This window comes from Ruditapes philippinarum, unplaced genomic scaffold (assembly GCF_026571515.1).
Source record: "Ruditapes philippinarum isolate M1 unplaced genomic scaffold, ASM2657151v2 ctg1856_1_1_1_1, whole genome shotgun sequence".
NCBI classification, from domain to species: Eukaryota; Metazoa; Mollusca; class Bivalvia; order Venerida; family Veneridae; genus Ruditapes; species Ruditapes philippinarum.
Window position 1 is genome coordinate 80281 of NW_026865998.1, and position 16538 is coordinate 96818.

The 16538-nt window shown below is 33.7% G+C and overlaps 1 protein-coding gene and 1 long non-coding RNA gene across 2 annotated transcripts in view; one reads left to right on the forward strand and one right to left on the reverse strand.

Moving 5' to 3' along the window:
- LOC132730958 (uncharacterized) overlaps positions 1-16538 on the forward strand; it is a 142028-nt gene that overhangs the window by 41047 nt on the left and 84443 nt on the right. The window contains exon 5 of the mRNA XM_060717041.1: positions 1455-1648. Coding sequence (XP_060573024.1) covers positions 1455-1648 — 194 coding nt within the window. The remainder of the gene's footprint in view (positions 1-1454; positions 1649-16538) is intronic.
- Positions 10537-15028, reverse strand: LOC132730957 (uncharacterized). Its single transcript, XR_009625818.1, has 4 exons — positions 14680-15028; positions 14168-14406; positions 11286-11382; positions 10537-10941 (listed from the first exon to the last, which is right to left on the reverse strand). It is a non-coding gene; the product is annotated as an uncharacterized LOC132730957 (long non-coding RNA).

Here is a 16538-nt window from a genome sequence, read left to right on the forward strand (position 1 = left end):
TTGTGATCACTTTTCGTCCGGCGTCCGTCGTCCGTCGTCCGTCCGTCGTCCGTAAACTTTTACTTTAAATGACATCTTCTCATAAACCACTAAGCCAATTTCAACCAAACTTCACAGGAATGTTCCTATGGTGGTCACCTTTGAAAATTGTTCAAAGAATTTAATTCCATGCAGAACTCTGGTTGCCATGGCAACCAAAAGAAAATTTTTTAAATATCTTCTTCTAAAAAACCCAAAGAGCTAGAGCTTAGATATTTGGCAAGTTTGTTCAAATAAAAGCCCTGGGGTCAAAATTGGCCCCGCCCCAGGGGGTCATTGATTTTCCCTATATGCATATAGTAAAAACTTAAAAAATCTTCTTTTAAAGAACCAAAAGAGCTAGAGCTAAGATATTTAGCATGAAACATCCTCTAGTGAGTGTCTACCAAGTTTGTTCAAATAAAAGCCCTGGGGTCAAAATTGGCCCCGCCCCAGGGGGTCATTGATTTTCCCTATATGTATATAGTAAAAACTTATAAAATCTTCTTTTAAAGAACCCAAAGAGCTAGAGCTAAGATATTTAGCATGAAACATGTTCTAATGGATGTCTACCAAGTTTGTTTAGATAAAATCCCTGGGGTCAAAATTGGCCCCGCCCCGGGGGTCATTGATTTTCCTTATATGTGTATAGCAAAAACTTAAAAAGTCTTCTTTGAAAAAAAAACAAATAGCTAGAGTTTAGATACTAAGCATGAAACATCTTCTAGTGAGTGTCTACCAAGTTTGTTCTTATAAAAGCCCTGGGGTTAAAATTGGTCCCGCCTCGGGGGTCATTTATTTTCCTTATATGTGTATAACAAAAACTTAAAAAATCTTCTTTAAAATAACTCAAATAGCTAGAGTTTAGATATTAAGCATGAAGCATCTTCTAGTGAGAGTCTACAAAGTTTGTTCAAATGAAAGCCCTTGGGTCAAAATTGGCCCCGCCCCGGGGGACATTCATTTTCCTTATATGTGTATAGCAAAAACTTAAAAATCTTCTTTGAAAAAACTCGAATAGCTAGAGTTTAGATATTAAGCATGAAACATTTTCTTGTAAGTGTCTACAAAGATTGTTCAAATAAAAGCCCTTGGGTCAAAACTGGCCCTGCCCCAGGTGTGTCATTGTTTTCAACTATATGTGTAAAGAAAAAACTTGACCAGCTAGACATTAGATGTTAAGCATGAAACATCTTCTAATGGGTGTCTACCAAGTTTGTTCAAATAAAAGCCCTGGAATTTAAACTGGCCCCGCTCCGGGGGCCTATATACAGGTGAGCGACTTCAGGGCCATCATGGCCCTCTTGTTTTCAATTTTTGTTGAATAAATTTTAAAGAAAATGACAAGCCTAAAAGTGTTTTTTTTTTATATATGTATAGATGAAACTATTTTCAAAATCATGTTTTTGTATTAACAAATTAAGATTAATTTTCAGACTAGTGACATTGAAAAATGTCAGGATGCAAATTTACCTAAAGGTGTAGATGCATTTGAAGGTTACAATTTGAAAGTTGAGCTAGGAACTGTGATCAATACATCAGAGGAGTTAAGTGATGAAACAACCAATTTTAACAAAGATAAGGAGAATATCAACTGGTGCACAGAAAATGGTTCAGATGAATACATCAGGTGAGTGATAACAAGCAAAAAATACATGTAAAATCTTGAAGTTTATTATGATCATACAAAAGGTATTCTTTCAAGTAACAACAATAAAAATATGATCAGCAAAAATGCTTTACAAAGAGATATATAGCAAGCCAAACATGACAGAACTCTGATTTTTAGGTCACCTGAGCACAACATGCTCATGGTGAGCTATTGTGATCCCCCACTGTCTTCCCTTGTTGTGCAACATCAATAATTTCTTTAAACAACATCTCCTCGGAAACCAATGACTGCACATTAATCAAACTTTACAGGAATGATCCTTTGGTGGGCCCCTGCCAAAGTTGTTCAAATGGACAACTTCTCCTCCATGGTCAAAGTTGTTGAAACTTTGCAGGGATGTTTCTTGCATGTAGCTCCACCAAAGGTGTTCAAGGAATTATATTCCATGAAGAACTCTGGTTGCCATGGCAACCGAAAGATTTTTTTACAAAAATCTTAAAAATCTTCTTGTAAAAAACTGAAAGAGCTAGTGCTTGCATAAAACATCTTCTAGTGGATGTCTACCAAGATTGTTCAAACAAAAGCCCTAGGGTCAAAATTGGCTTATATGTACATAGTAAAAACTTAAAATATCTTCTTGTGAAAATCCAAAAGAGGTAAAGCTTAGATATTTGGCATGAAACATTTTCTAATAGATGTCTAGCAAGTTGTTCAAATGGACAACTTCTCCTCCTTGGTCAAAGTTGTTGAAACTTTGCAGGGATGTTTCTTGCATGTAGCTCCACCAAAGGTGTTCAAGGAATTATATTCCATGAAGAACTCTGGTTGCCATGGCAACCGAAAGATTTTTTTACAAAAATCTTAAAAATCTTCTTGTAAAAAACTGAAAGAGCTAGTGCTTGCATAAAACATCTTCTAGTGGATGTCTACCAAGATTGTTCAAACAAAAGCCCTAGGGTCAAAATTGGCTTATATGTACATAGTAAAAACTTAAAATATCTTCTTGTGAAAATCCAAAAGAGGTAAAGCTTAGATATTTGGCATGAAACATTTTCTAATAGATGTCTAGCAAGTTTGTTCAAATAAAATCCCTAGGGCCAGGGGGTCATTGATTTTCCTTATATGTATATAGTAAAAACCTAAAAAATCTTCTTGTGACAACCCAAAAGCACTAAAAATATTTAGCATGAAACATCTTCTAGTGGATGTCTACCAAGTTTGTTCAATTAAATGCCCTAGGGTCAAAATTGGCCCTTCCTGAGGCGTTGTTCATATTCATTATATGTATATAGTAAAAACTAAAAAAATCTTCTTGTGACAATCCAAAAGAGCTAGAGCTAAGATATTTGGCATAAAAAATCTTCTAGTGGATGTCTACTAATTTTGTTTTAATAAAAGCCTTAGGGTCAAATTGGCCCTGCCCCAGGGGTCATTGATTTTCCGAATATGTATATAGCAAAAACTAAAAAAAATCTTTTTGTGGCAATCCAAAAGAGCTAGAGCTTAGATATTTGGCATAAAAAATCTTCTAGTGGATGTCTACTTATTTTGTTTTAATAAAATTTCATACTTGGCCACAATAACCCTTGGAACAAGACCTTTTAGTAGACCACACTAACCTTGACCTTCATCCATAAATGACCTTGACCTTCATGGTCAAATGTCCAAATTTTGCTTGTTCTTGCTATTACTGGCTGTAACTTTGGTAATCCCCTTCCGCGCAGAGCACAATTATTGGGTTGTTTTCCCCAAGGTCAAGGTCACACTTAAAGGTCAAGTGTTAAAAGGTATATAATTTGTGTCCGCTCCAATAAATTTAATCCGGTGAAAAGTTTTTTAAATAACTTGGCATGAGAGATCACCATTATGAGACAATGTGCAGAGTGCAATAATTGAATTGCTACACCCAAGGTTAAGGTCACACTTACAGGTCAAATGTTAGAAAGTCTACATTTTGTCTGTCCATAACCCCTGCAATGTTTTTAAGATAACTTGGCAGAAATGATCACCATTATGACACCATTGACAGAGCACAATATTCAAGTCACAACCCTAAAGGTCAGGGTCACACTCAAAGGTCCAATGTAAAAACTTCTTGGCAGAAATGATCACCATTATGACACTATGGCAGAGAACAATAATCAAGTCGCAACCCGAAAGGTAATAATAATAATATAGTATTAAGTTTCGGATTAAAAACATCAATAAAATAGCGTTCTTCAGCTAGGTTATCTAAAGAACTTGAAATTTGTTATTTTTTCCCTTTACTTCTTTGTGATTATAAATGGTATCTTCTTTAAACTTAATATAATTGTTCTTTGTTACACTTGCATCATGTATGACAATGTTCATAATTCTAGCAACTTTATTTCAAGAGTTATTTCCTTTGAGAATTTTGCTTTTAAAAATATTATATTCTGGTAACAACCAGGGATGTTTAAAGATTTACCCTCAAAGTGTCTGTCAGTCTATCTGTCTTTCAGTTTCTAAAAACTATTTCCTGAGATCCTTTTTAAAGCACTTGGAACTTTTCCATCAAATTTACTTAATATAGAGAAAAGTTGAAACATTACTTATACATATTCATCCTGAGGAAATTGGATCTTTTGATTATCTGTTGTATAAACATAATTTCCTTATTATTCAAGGAAATTTAACACATTACTATAATACAGACAAACTAAGAACTGAACAGATTTAAGTTCATTCAATCATTCATTCAGTGGCATAATTGAGTGACCAATGGCCTTTCAGAATGTTGCTGGGGTTCTAACCGGTAGGGGACTTATGTATTGCTTGCAAAACTATGATAGTTGCTTGTTTTGAATTAAATATTACACTATGGCCTTTGTACACATCTGATCTTGACCCTCTTCCCAAATTCACTAGACACAAAACACTACTGCATTTTAGCAAAGTTTAATTGTATAAAAAGATCTACTTCTTTTCTACTATTTAGCCTAGCAACAGTGTCGGCTTAACATTTATTTTAAAGTTTGCATACCAACTCAAATATTTCCAATGTCCATTGACATATGGCTTTGAACCTGTACACTGGAGGAGGTCACTGTATTAAGCATTTTGACCGAATAATGCCCCTTCATATGCCACTGCAGCATCTACGATGCAGTGGCATATATATTGATTATTCTCTCTGTGTATGTATGTGTGTGTGTGTGTTTGTCTGTTATATAGATTATATAGTAAACTTAAAAATCTTATTGTTCAAAACCAATGGTCCAATTTCAACAAAACTTGTCAGTAATGTTCGTTGGATGAAGGACTTCCAAAATTGTTCCCATGGCAACTAAAAGAAATTGTTAGGAAAAAGTTAAAAAAATCTTCTTCTAAAGACCCACAAGGCCTAGAACAAAAGCCATTGTCTATTGGACCTCTACTAAGATTGTTCAAATTATAGCCCTGTTGTCAAAATTGGCAAAAACTTAAAAAATCTTCTTGTGTGAAGGTACAAGGCGTAGAGCTTAGATATATGGAATATAATATCATCTATAGGTCCTCTACCAAAGTTTTTCAAATTTTGCTCCTAGTGTCAAAATAGGTTTTCCTTATTTAACAAAACATGGCCTTAAGGGCAATATGTAAGTTTATGGACTGGTTGGTCAGACTGAGGAAGGTATATGGCCCGAAGCGCAGCTGAGGGTCATATACCTTCCTCAGTCTGACCAACCAGTACGTAAACTTGCATTTTGCCCGACAGGCCATGTTTTATTTGTTATATAATACGGAATCTAAATCCTTTCATCCCTTTCGTTGTTGTCATTTTTACTATAATTTGCTTTCAAATAATAATTTTATTTGTTCAGTGTATGAAAGATCTCAAACCCTAGTGTGATTTAAAAAAAAAATTATTTTCATGTGATACAGCAAAAAATTATGCTCTTCTTTTAATATTCCATTTTTAGCTTGACTATTCGCAGAATAATCGAGCTAATGCAGTCACCCATTTGTCGGCGTCGGCATCCCTGTGGTTAAGTTTTTGTGTGTAAGCAAGTATCTCCATAACTACTGAAGGCAATGAAACTTCACACACTGGTTCTCTGTGATTATCTTACATGATTGGCACAAGTCCAATAACTCTTATTTGTTTTTTGCATAATTATGCCCCTCTTTTATAAATTCTTGGTAAAGTTTTTGCTTGTAAGCTGGTATCTCCATAACTACTGAAGTGTCTGTGCCTTTTTTGGGACAATTTTATGCATTCATAATAATAAAGCAGTGATTTACTCGATAAAACATCTTAATAACAAGCCTTTGTACCTTTTCGGACAATTTGATGTATTCATATAGGTAAGCATTATTATACTCAATAAAACACCCTTGTGACAACTTTTTCGAATAGTCGAGCATCGCTGTCCTCTGACAGTTCTTGTTGTTAATCAAATTAAATACTTAATGTTACTAGGGAAAAAACCTGGGTGCCGTTTTATCAACAAAGACGGTCGTAACTGCGATCTTATCTTACGACCAATACTTACGACCGAGCTTACGATTTCCACAATACCGTTTTATGAACACGGTCGTACGCCCTCAGTCTTACGACCGTATAAACAGTTACCATACAGTTGAAAGTACGTTTCCGGGTCACGTGATTTCCCGTGCACCTGTCAATGAAAACACAACTGCATCAACAGAATACGATCTATACCTCGTCGAAGTAGTTTTAATAACTGCAAAGCATGGGGGATGAGCAAAAAGGACATTTAATACGTTTTGTTTCCAAATTAACTCAATAATGTACAAAAAACAATAAGTCTTTTTGAGTTAGAATGCCATTTCTTTTCTAATAGAAGATTTAATTTTTTTTACATGGGATACATTGTATATTGATCTTTATTTAATAAAAAACGGTAAATCATTGATAAAAACAAATAGGTACTTATTTTCGGATCCAAATATAGAGATGCATCAAAAAAGAGGACATAATATATATCAGTCTACAAAACGATGTCAATTTTTTTAAATGCCTACTGCGTGTTAGACACATTACTTCTAAAATAACTTAAGCGTCATTCTGATCATCCTTACAAACGGCTAAGTATACAATTAAATATCACCAATGACTATGTAAATATATCCCTTACATTCCTTACCGCAGATCGGTAAGAATTTTCTGAATAAAAGTCAAAGAAAGTGATAGTATTCATCATTATGATCTGTCAACCGTATAGTATCTTGTAAAAGCAAAAGGCTTCCAAAGCATAGCTACTGTTTTAAGATTTTTTTTACTTGGAACAAAGCGCTGTTGATGCTTGAATACAGAGACACCCACCAAAGTTCAACCTGTCTGTGCGTTCATGACATTGAATAAGTTACAGGTGGCACAGCTTGAATTAAAAAAATGTACAGGGCTCTGAGGTAAAATGCTAAACAACATCTGCAAACATTAGAAGAGTCTTTCTTAGCAGTTTTAGCTAAGATTAAGGAAAAGTTGAAAACAATACTGGGCTCCTTCATATTTACTGGACAATTGGTTTACCGGACAAAATCTATTTCTGCCCAGTAGTTATTCTTTGCTTCGATTAAAAATCATCCGGTCTGAATCGTTCACACTATTTCTATTTCAAAGTAAATAAGAACAAAACCACTCTCAGATAAATATTGTTGATTCAGTTTTTTATGCCACCGCAGCATCTGCGATGCGGTGGCATATAGCGATTCACCTGTGTGTTTGTTTGTGTGTGTGTGTGTGTGTGTGTGTGTGTTATATAGATTATATAGTGAACTTAAAAAATCTTCTTGTGAAAAACCACTAGTCCAATTTCAACCAAACTTGGCAGGATTGATCCTTGGGTGAAGGGCTTCTAAAGTTGTTCAAAGAATTTCATTCCATGCAGAAATCTGGTTGCGATGGCAACCAAAAGGAATTATAAGAATAAATTAAAAAAATCTTCTTGTAAAGACTCAAAAGGCCTAGAGCTTAGATATTTTGCATAAGGCATTGTCTGGTAGACCTCTACCAAGATTGTTCAAATTATAGCCCTGGGGTCAAAATCGGCCCCGCCCCAGGGGTCATTGATTTTCACTATATGTACATATAGTAAAAACTTAAAATACCTTCTTGTGTGAAGGTACTAGGCTTAGAGGTTTGATATTTGTTATGTGTTATTATCTATAGGTACTCTACCAAAGTTGTTCAAATTTTGCCTCTAGTGTCAAAATCAGCCCCACCCCGGGGGTCATAGGTTTTCCTTATATGTATATAGTAAAAACTTAAAAAATCATCTTCTCTAAATTCACCAAGGCTAGAGGTAAGATATTTTGCATGAAACATTGTGTAGTGAACCTTTAGCAAGATTGTACAAATTATAGCCCTGGGGTCAAAATTGGCCCCGCCCCGGGGGTCATTGGTTTTCAGTATGTACATATAGTAAAACTCAAAAAAACTTCTTGTCTGAAGGTACAAGGCTTAGAACTTTGATATTTGGTATATAATATCATCTATAGGTACTCTACCAAAGTTGTTCAATTTTTGCCTCTAGTGTCAAAACTAGCCCCGCCCCGGGGGTCATAGGTTTTCCTTACATGTATATAGTAAAAACTTTAAAAAATCTTCTCTAATTGACAAAGGCTAGAGGTTAGACATTTTGCATTAAACATTGTGTAGTGAACCTCTAGCAAGATTATTCAAATTAAAGCCCAGGCCCTGTGTTCACTAAGAAAATATCAGGATCAGGATCAAGTGATCCTGATTTTATTTTCACTTTTTTATGTTACTTAAAATAATAGTGTTTTGCTGGAATTAAATGGTAAATATTCAAAATGTAAAAAATTGCTGATTTGCAAAGAAACAAAACTATTTTGGGATAAAATCAACAAATAACAAAACAAATGCAAAAATATTCGGATTAAAATAAGGATCAATTTTAGGATCAGGATCAATATTTGGATCATCTATAAAAAGCCCATATCTTGCAAAAATAGCAATAAATTTATTCTTTAAGTTCATAAACTTGCTATTGCAAGTCAATTTTTATCAAATTAATATAAGACATTTAATTATAAGGATAAACAATGAAGAATATTGGAGTTTTTAAACTTGATCCTGATCTTGATCCTGATCCTTAAATCTTTGTGAATACGGGGCCTGGGGTCAAAATTGGCCCCGCCTCTGGGGATCATTGATTTTCAGTCACTATGTCTAAAGTAAACTAAGTAAAAAATTAAAAATCTTTTCTGAAGGTACTAATCTGATAATAACAGATAGGTAAGTGATCTATGCATTATGGCAATCTGTATAGAAACAAAAAAATTGTGTTGTATTTATGCGGTGGCATGGCATTTTTTACAAATGCAATCTTGTTTATTTACTACCATGCCCTTTTGTTTAATAGTAATTTCATGGCCTGGTCATGCGGGGTAATAATCTGTTCTGCGCATGCCCGAATATTGAGGCCCTTAATTAATGGGGTTTTATTTTAGATAAATTTCACTTTTAATTCTTCTCAACGTTATCTCAGGAGACAATCGTAACAGATTTTAATGATAAAAAGTAATATTAAATTTATTCCAACAGTATCTCGTTGTTATCTTTTACAAAGAAATGCAAATTAAAAAACATATAAGGAAACGGGTTACGCCCATGGGAGGAAACTCTACATGAAATGTAAATAGAAATAGATTTTATGGCTTTTGTAACATGCTACATGATGACCAAAAGGGAACTTTATAACAAAGAACAGAATTCCATTTGAATATCAAAGTGTTTCATACATTTAAGGATCATGAAGACTCAATACGTGAATTGAGTTAATAGTGTTAATTTCAATTACACCCCAAACATTGGCCTCTTCGTAACAAACATGGCTGCCTGGGTTCTTCAAATATCTTAACCTTGCCATTCAATAGTCGTAGTTTCCATGTTGATTATTTACAGACAAATTTAAATTCACGACTTCAAAATATTTTGAAACACAATGTCCGCGGTAAATTGAGCTGTCTACACGATTTTTTCTCTTATAATACCCTACTTTAAAGACACATTTCTACGGTCAAATTTTTAATTTTATGTCCGATTAAGTAATGTTTACGTGTTATAAAAACCCAAAATTATTTGGGTAAAATTCCATTCTTTTTCATTATTTAAAAGAAAAATACGGCGAAAAAACATATTTTGTCCGGTAATAGGAAGGATCCTAGTATGGCTGGCTGATTTGTGAAGGTATCTACAGAACAGAAAGTGTTGGAATGTTACAAAGTCATTTATTATTATTCCAGTATGACAATAAATAGATATAGGACTGTAAATTATGACATTGAAATGAGATGTTACAACTTTTTCTAATTCATATTAATTTTTTATGATACCTGTTGAGAATTTATTTACATATCTACTAGAAAACAATCTTGAAAGTAGATAACAATATAAAAATAATATGTTTTAACAGACACAAGGTACTATTCAGACAAGAGCAGTTAAGACAAAGATGATTATAAACTTAGCACATTAAAGATAAATTGTCACTTCCAGGGAATTCTGTATTACAATTGTTTATTTCAATTAGTGTCCCTTTTGTGTTATTTTCTTTGTGTTTTTAATATTCATCCCAACAATTTTAATGCATTCAAGTAACAATAAATCAATAAATATCAATATAAAACACATATGTTACATTGATTTATCTCATGTTATGAATTGTAACACATAAATCTTTTTTTTCAAAGTCACTTTAATCCAATTGAATACAGAGAAGAACATCATTTGGCTGTGTATCCTTTCAAGTCTAACATTTCATAATGTTATTCAGAGAATGATTTAGTAAAGTTATCACCTCAAGAAATATAGATATTTGATTTTGACATACATCAATAGCTATATATAGTTTTTGACACTTAAGACAAGTGAATATTACAGTCAGTACATACATGTACCATCCAAAATATATATTCAAAAACAACTTAAAGACCTAACCTATGTATATTTTTTCATTAATCATTAAAAGCATTCACATAAAGCTTCTTACATGCATTCAGGGTAATAATTGTAGATCACTGACTGTCCCTTTGTGACCATACTTAAGTGTTATTTTTATTCATGTGCATGTAGAAACAAAGTTATTATGGAATGTATTAAATTATACATAATGTACCTTATCTTACAGATATTGGTAAATTGATGAAATGTTTGATAGTCTATATAACTTTATTCTTAACTATCTTTAGGACTTATATGCCCTTTGTTGGCCATATAACAAGGTCACAACACTTGGACCCTGTAAGGGAGAGCTGTCCATGGATATTGATTCCAATCATAAGATTGTTTAGCTGTAAACCTTCCATCATTCAGCAGTAATCTGAAACATTACAGAGAATATTCTGACATAAAATCAAATAATTAACATTGTAATTTGATACAATATTTTTTTACAAACTATCTCATATGAAATGTCATGAACGGATAAATTTGAAAATGTATAATTCAAATGAAATCCCTATAAACTAAATGTGAATAGTTTTTATTCAATAATTATGTATGTCTTTGAAATGTGTGAATTTGCCAGTCACAGTCATTGAGCTTTTAAAGAAGTTCTCACTGTTGATTTTCTTTTATATTCCTCTATAACTGTCAGTTCCCTGACAGTGTAAGGTCATTTTACTTTTATATTACTGTTTCTAAAATAAGTTTGTCATAACTGACCCTGGTGATATACAGCCTCATCATTGTTAATGTCCTCTTTGATAAATACATTGATCAGCAGATGCACCAAGTACTAACTATTCATGCTGCCTTATATCTGTAAGGAAAATCAGATAAAAATTCAGCTACAATTTCATAGACTCTATATAGCATTTACATGTATAAAAGAAAATCAAGTGATACCTGAAAAGAAGCCTACTAAGATAATATCTACATAAACTTTAACAAACCTATGAGTACATATGATAATGATTTCCACAAATCTAACATTACTACAATATATGATAAAATAGTATTTGTTTAAATGTGTAAACAAGACACTTAACCTCTGAAGACACTTCACACCCCAAAATCAGTAAGACACTTCACCCATCATCCCTGATTATTTCTAGAATAAATATTTCAACAACAAATAAACCTTTTGTCTGTTAATTTTCTTCTTTTAGTATTTTTTTTTTGTAAAATGTTTAACTCAAGGCAATTTTCAATATTTTTAACCCTGACAAGTTAACTTGCAACATGGAACTTCAATATATTACACCATTTTCTGAAACATTACATGAAAGACAATTTAAAGTATCAATGTGACACAAAAATAAAGAAAAATCTGCTATATAATTGTTGATAAAAAATATTATGTGTGATTTTCAACATAACTATCAATGTACTGTCAATCTGGGACATACATGTATTTCCGGTATCAATGTTAGAACAAATGAGGGGTGAAAGAGATATCTCATATCTAAGATAGTAGGTCACCCACTTTAAATGACTAATACAAAATAAGTTATTTTAAATAGTCAAACTTATTTTGAAGTTTTAATGTGATAATTATACCCCCGCACAACAAAGTTGTAAGGGGGGTATACTGGAATCAGCTTGTCCGGCTGTCCGTCCGTCCGGCTGTCCGTCGGTTTTTTTCTTGTCCGCCCAATAACTTAAGATTCCTTTGACCCTTAGTCTTCATATTTGGCATGGAGGTTAGTCATGATTAGTAGATGACCCCTATTGATTTTGAGGTCACTAGGTCAAAGGTCAAGGTCACAGGGGCCTTGACTTCAAAAAGCTTGTCCGCCCAATAACGTAAGATTCCTTTGACCTACAGTCGTCATATTTTGCATGGAGGTTAGTCATGATAAGTAGATGACCCCTATTGATTTTGAGGTCACTAGGTCAAAGGTCAAGGTCATAGGGGCCTTGACTTCAAAAAGCTTGTCCGCCCAATAACGTAAGATTCCTTTGACCTACAGTCGTCATATTTGGCATGGAGGTTAGTCATGATAAGTAGATGACCCCTATTGATTTTGAGGTCAAAGGTCAAGGTGACAGGGGCCTTGACTGCAAAAAGCTTGTCCGCCCAATAACTTAAGATTCCTTTGACCCACAGTCTTCATATTTGGCATGGAAGTAAGTCATGATTAGTAGATGACCCCTTTTGATTTTGAGGTCACCAGGTCAAAGGTCAAGGTCACAGGGGCCTTGACTTCAAAAAGCTTGTCCGCCCAATTACTTAAGATTCCTTTGACCTACAGTCTTCATATTTGGCATGGAGGCAAGTCATGATTAGTAGATGACCCCTATTGACTTTGAGGTCACCAGGTCAAAGGTCAAGGTCACAGGGGCCTTGACTTCAAAAAGCTTGTCCGCCCAATAACTTAAGATTCCTTTGACCCACAGTCTTCATATTTGGCATGGAGGCTAGTCATGATAAGTAGATGACCGCTATTGACTTTGAGGTCACCAGGTCAAAGGTCAAGGTCACAGGGGCCTTGACTTCAAAAAGCTTGTCCGCCCAATAACTTAAGATTCCTTTGACCCACAGTCTTCATATTTGGCATGGAGGTTAGTCATGATTAGTAGATGACCCCTATTGACTTTGAGGTCACCAGGTCAAAGGTCAAGGTCACAGGGGCCTTGACTTCAAAAAGCTTGTCCGCCCTATAACTTAAGATTCCTTTGACCCACAGCTTTCATATTTGGCATGGAGGTTAGTCATGATTAGTAGATGACCCCTATTGATTTTGAGGTCACCAGGTCAAAGGTCAAGGTCACAGGGACTTTGACTTCAAAAAGTTGGTCTGCCCAATAAACTTTAGATTCCTTTGACCCACAGTCTTCATATTTGGCATGGATGTTGATCATGATTAATAGATGACCCCTTTTGATTTTGAGGTCACTGGATCTAAGGTCAAGGTCATAGGGACTTTGACTTCAAAAAGTTTGTCCACCCATTAACATAAGATTCCTTTGACCCACAGTCTTCATATTTGGCATAGATGTTGATCATGACTATAAGGTGACCCCTATTGATTTTGAGGTCACTGGGTCAAAGGTCAAGGTCACAGGGACCTTGACAAAAAAAAGCTTTTCTTCTCAATTGCTAAAGAATTTCCTGTCCGCAATGTATTGATTTTGACATTTTCACATTTGAAGCATGTAGAATACATAACTTAGCAATGCACTGGCTTAGTAACCTCAGATTTGGCAGGGAGGTTGTCCTTGAGCTCTAAATGGCCACTGTTGATTCTGACAAAGTGGTATGCGGGGGTATTCACGCCATGATAGTGGCAGTTCTAGTTATATTGTAGAAAAAAAAATATAATGTACTCAATTGATTATCATTAATATCATACACATGTAAATATATTAGGGGAAAAGTAATATCTCTATTTTGATTTGGTCCATACTTATTATATAACAAGAAATGTGTTAAAACAATGAATATTTTAATCACCATAATTGATTGCATTTCACATGTTCCACCTTAATTTGTGTAAAGCACATAACAACACATAAACAAAAAGGGAGGTGTAGTGCTTTAATCAGATTTCATAGAAAGAGGGGTGAAGTGAACTCTAAAACTGTCTATATTTCAAACTCACCTGTCTGCACAAGTTACTTGTCCTTTGTTTACAATCCTCTTTTCATGTGATACACCAAATTGGATCTAAAGATGCTCATTTCGCATACATGTACATGCTTTACCAAACAACAGTGCTGCAGTTTCATTTGCATTCCCATTACAGCACTGTACTGTAGGTTAACATAATGTTGCCATGTTGATTTCACATTATTAACACTTGTCTTTCACATAGATACTGTAGCAACTTCATTGAAAGGTCTACAAAAGAACATACTTAACTAATTATAACAATCAAATTGGTTTAATAGCTTGACAATTAACACAATTGTTATTGACAATTGTTAGATCTATATTCTGTCCGAAATCTGCACTGTCCGAAATTTCTGTACTAAAATATTTCGAAAAGAAAAGTAGGAAACGGTATAGAAAATTGTAAGAATCATTTGCTAATCTAGCTACAGATGTGACAGGAGTTATATTAAACACACATATATACGTCGGTTGTACTAAAATTAAAGTAATAAAACTAACCATAGCTTCTTCGTGGAAATTATCCGGATATTAATCTGGAAGTGATAGTTGCGTCCCTGGGATGTTAAAATAGAATCAGCACTGTACATAAACATGTACGCGGAAAACCTAAGTTAGTTGAAAACTTCAATTGTTCAAATATTTGTGTTTGAAAGTTCCTATCGGGAATTATGCAAAAATGGCCGCCATTTTTAAGATCTTTAGCCTACTTACGACTGGTCTGAAGCAGCCTTAAAGTTACGACATTCATCTAAGACGTCTTAGCTACGACCATGTTGATAAAACGTGACGTAGCCGTAAGATCGGTCGTACGACCAAATCTTAGCTACGACCGGGCGTACAACCGTTGATAAAACGGCACCCTGGACTTTAAGAATTTCATCTGTATAAATAAAAATTATAATTAAATTAAAGACAAATCATGACTTTTGATCAACATGTAATATATTTATGTGAAACATAACAATAAATTCAGTAAAAAGAATCATTTAACAACAAAATAGAATATTATACCTCATTTGCATACACCCTTCTTTATTTAATATAACGTCATCCAGTCAATATAAGAATTATGAACTGCGTAGCTGGTCTGTATGCAATTTATGGACGGGATGACATCATATTAAATATAGAAGAGCGTATGCAAATGAGGTATAATATATAGAGGATATTGAATGAGTGTAAGTTCAATACTGAATTTATTGCACGAGTTGAATAAAATTATATTATCCGAGCCTCTGGCGAGCATAATATTATTTTATTCAACGAGTTCAATAAATTCAGTAATGAACTTACACAAATTTAATATTCTATTTATCACATACCCAAAATAAAGACAGTTTAAAGTGAAATAAGAGTCATTTTTCATTGACGCGCCTACAGTATAATGTAACATTTAGCGCGTCTTTACGCTATGTTTGTATTACACTAATGACGTCACGTCAAATTATATGCACGGCCCTGCAATACCATATTTACGGAGTCGCAAAATCGGCACGGGTATGTGAGAAATGCATGTATTGTAAAACTTGAGAAATCTTCTACTCTGAATTGACAAGGCTAAAAAATGACCAAAAATGTTTTAAAATCAGTGTTATAAGGCAATAGAAAATAAATAACTAGATTCTCATCCAAATTAGGCCATTATTTTTTGATATTTCGGTTTACTGACCCGTCGCATCCTTTTTTTGGGAAAATGAAAAAAAAAAATCTGCCCGGAAAAAAGTACTCAAAATATGCTGCTTATTAAATTTAGATCGGAGATTTATAGAAGTCCAACTTATTACTTATTAGACTTGTCAAAGAAACGTCGAGAGATAATTTTTGACGGCGATGTATTTGGCATGAAGAAAAATGTCTACAAAATGGGTTAAACCATTAATTCTCGCCAAATTAATTAGGCTAATATCTATATATTCAAAATATATTTCATGTATGTATGTATAAAATCATATGTTTTGAAGGTCCAATTGTGTAGAAATGTCAAAGAAAACAACTACAAAAAAAAAAAGATTAAAAAAAACCCCAAAATACACAAGTTATCACTTGGATACAGCTAGAGAAATCTTATTCAATGAGAATCAAATTAAATTAAATTTAAAAAGAAACATAGTGACATGATCACTATTTACAGATTTAACAAAAACATTAGTCTTTAAAAGGAGATTAGATACGGGTTTCCTTTCAAAAAAAATATAAAAAAATGCACTTACGATTAATAATTTACGTGTCAGTAATTGACCTGTTAATTTTCCGAAAGAAATATTTTTCAACTTGGGCAATAATTTAACATGTGTAATCTTTTCTTGACAGGTTTTTAAACTTCTGTTATATCAATAAATGAGTGCAAGTCAGTTGAG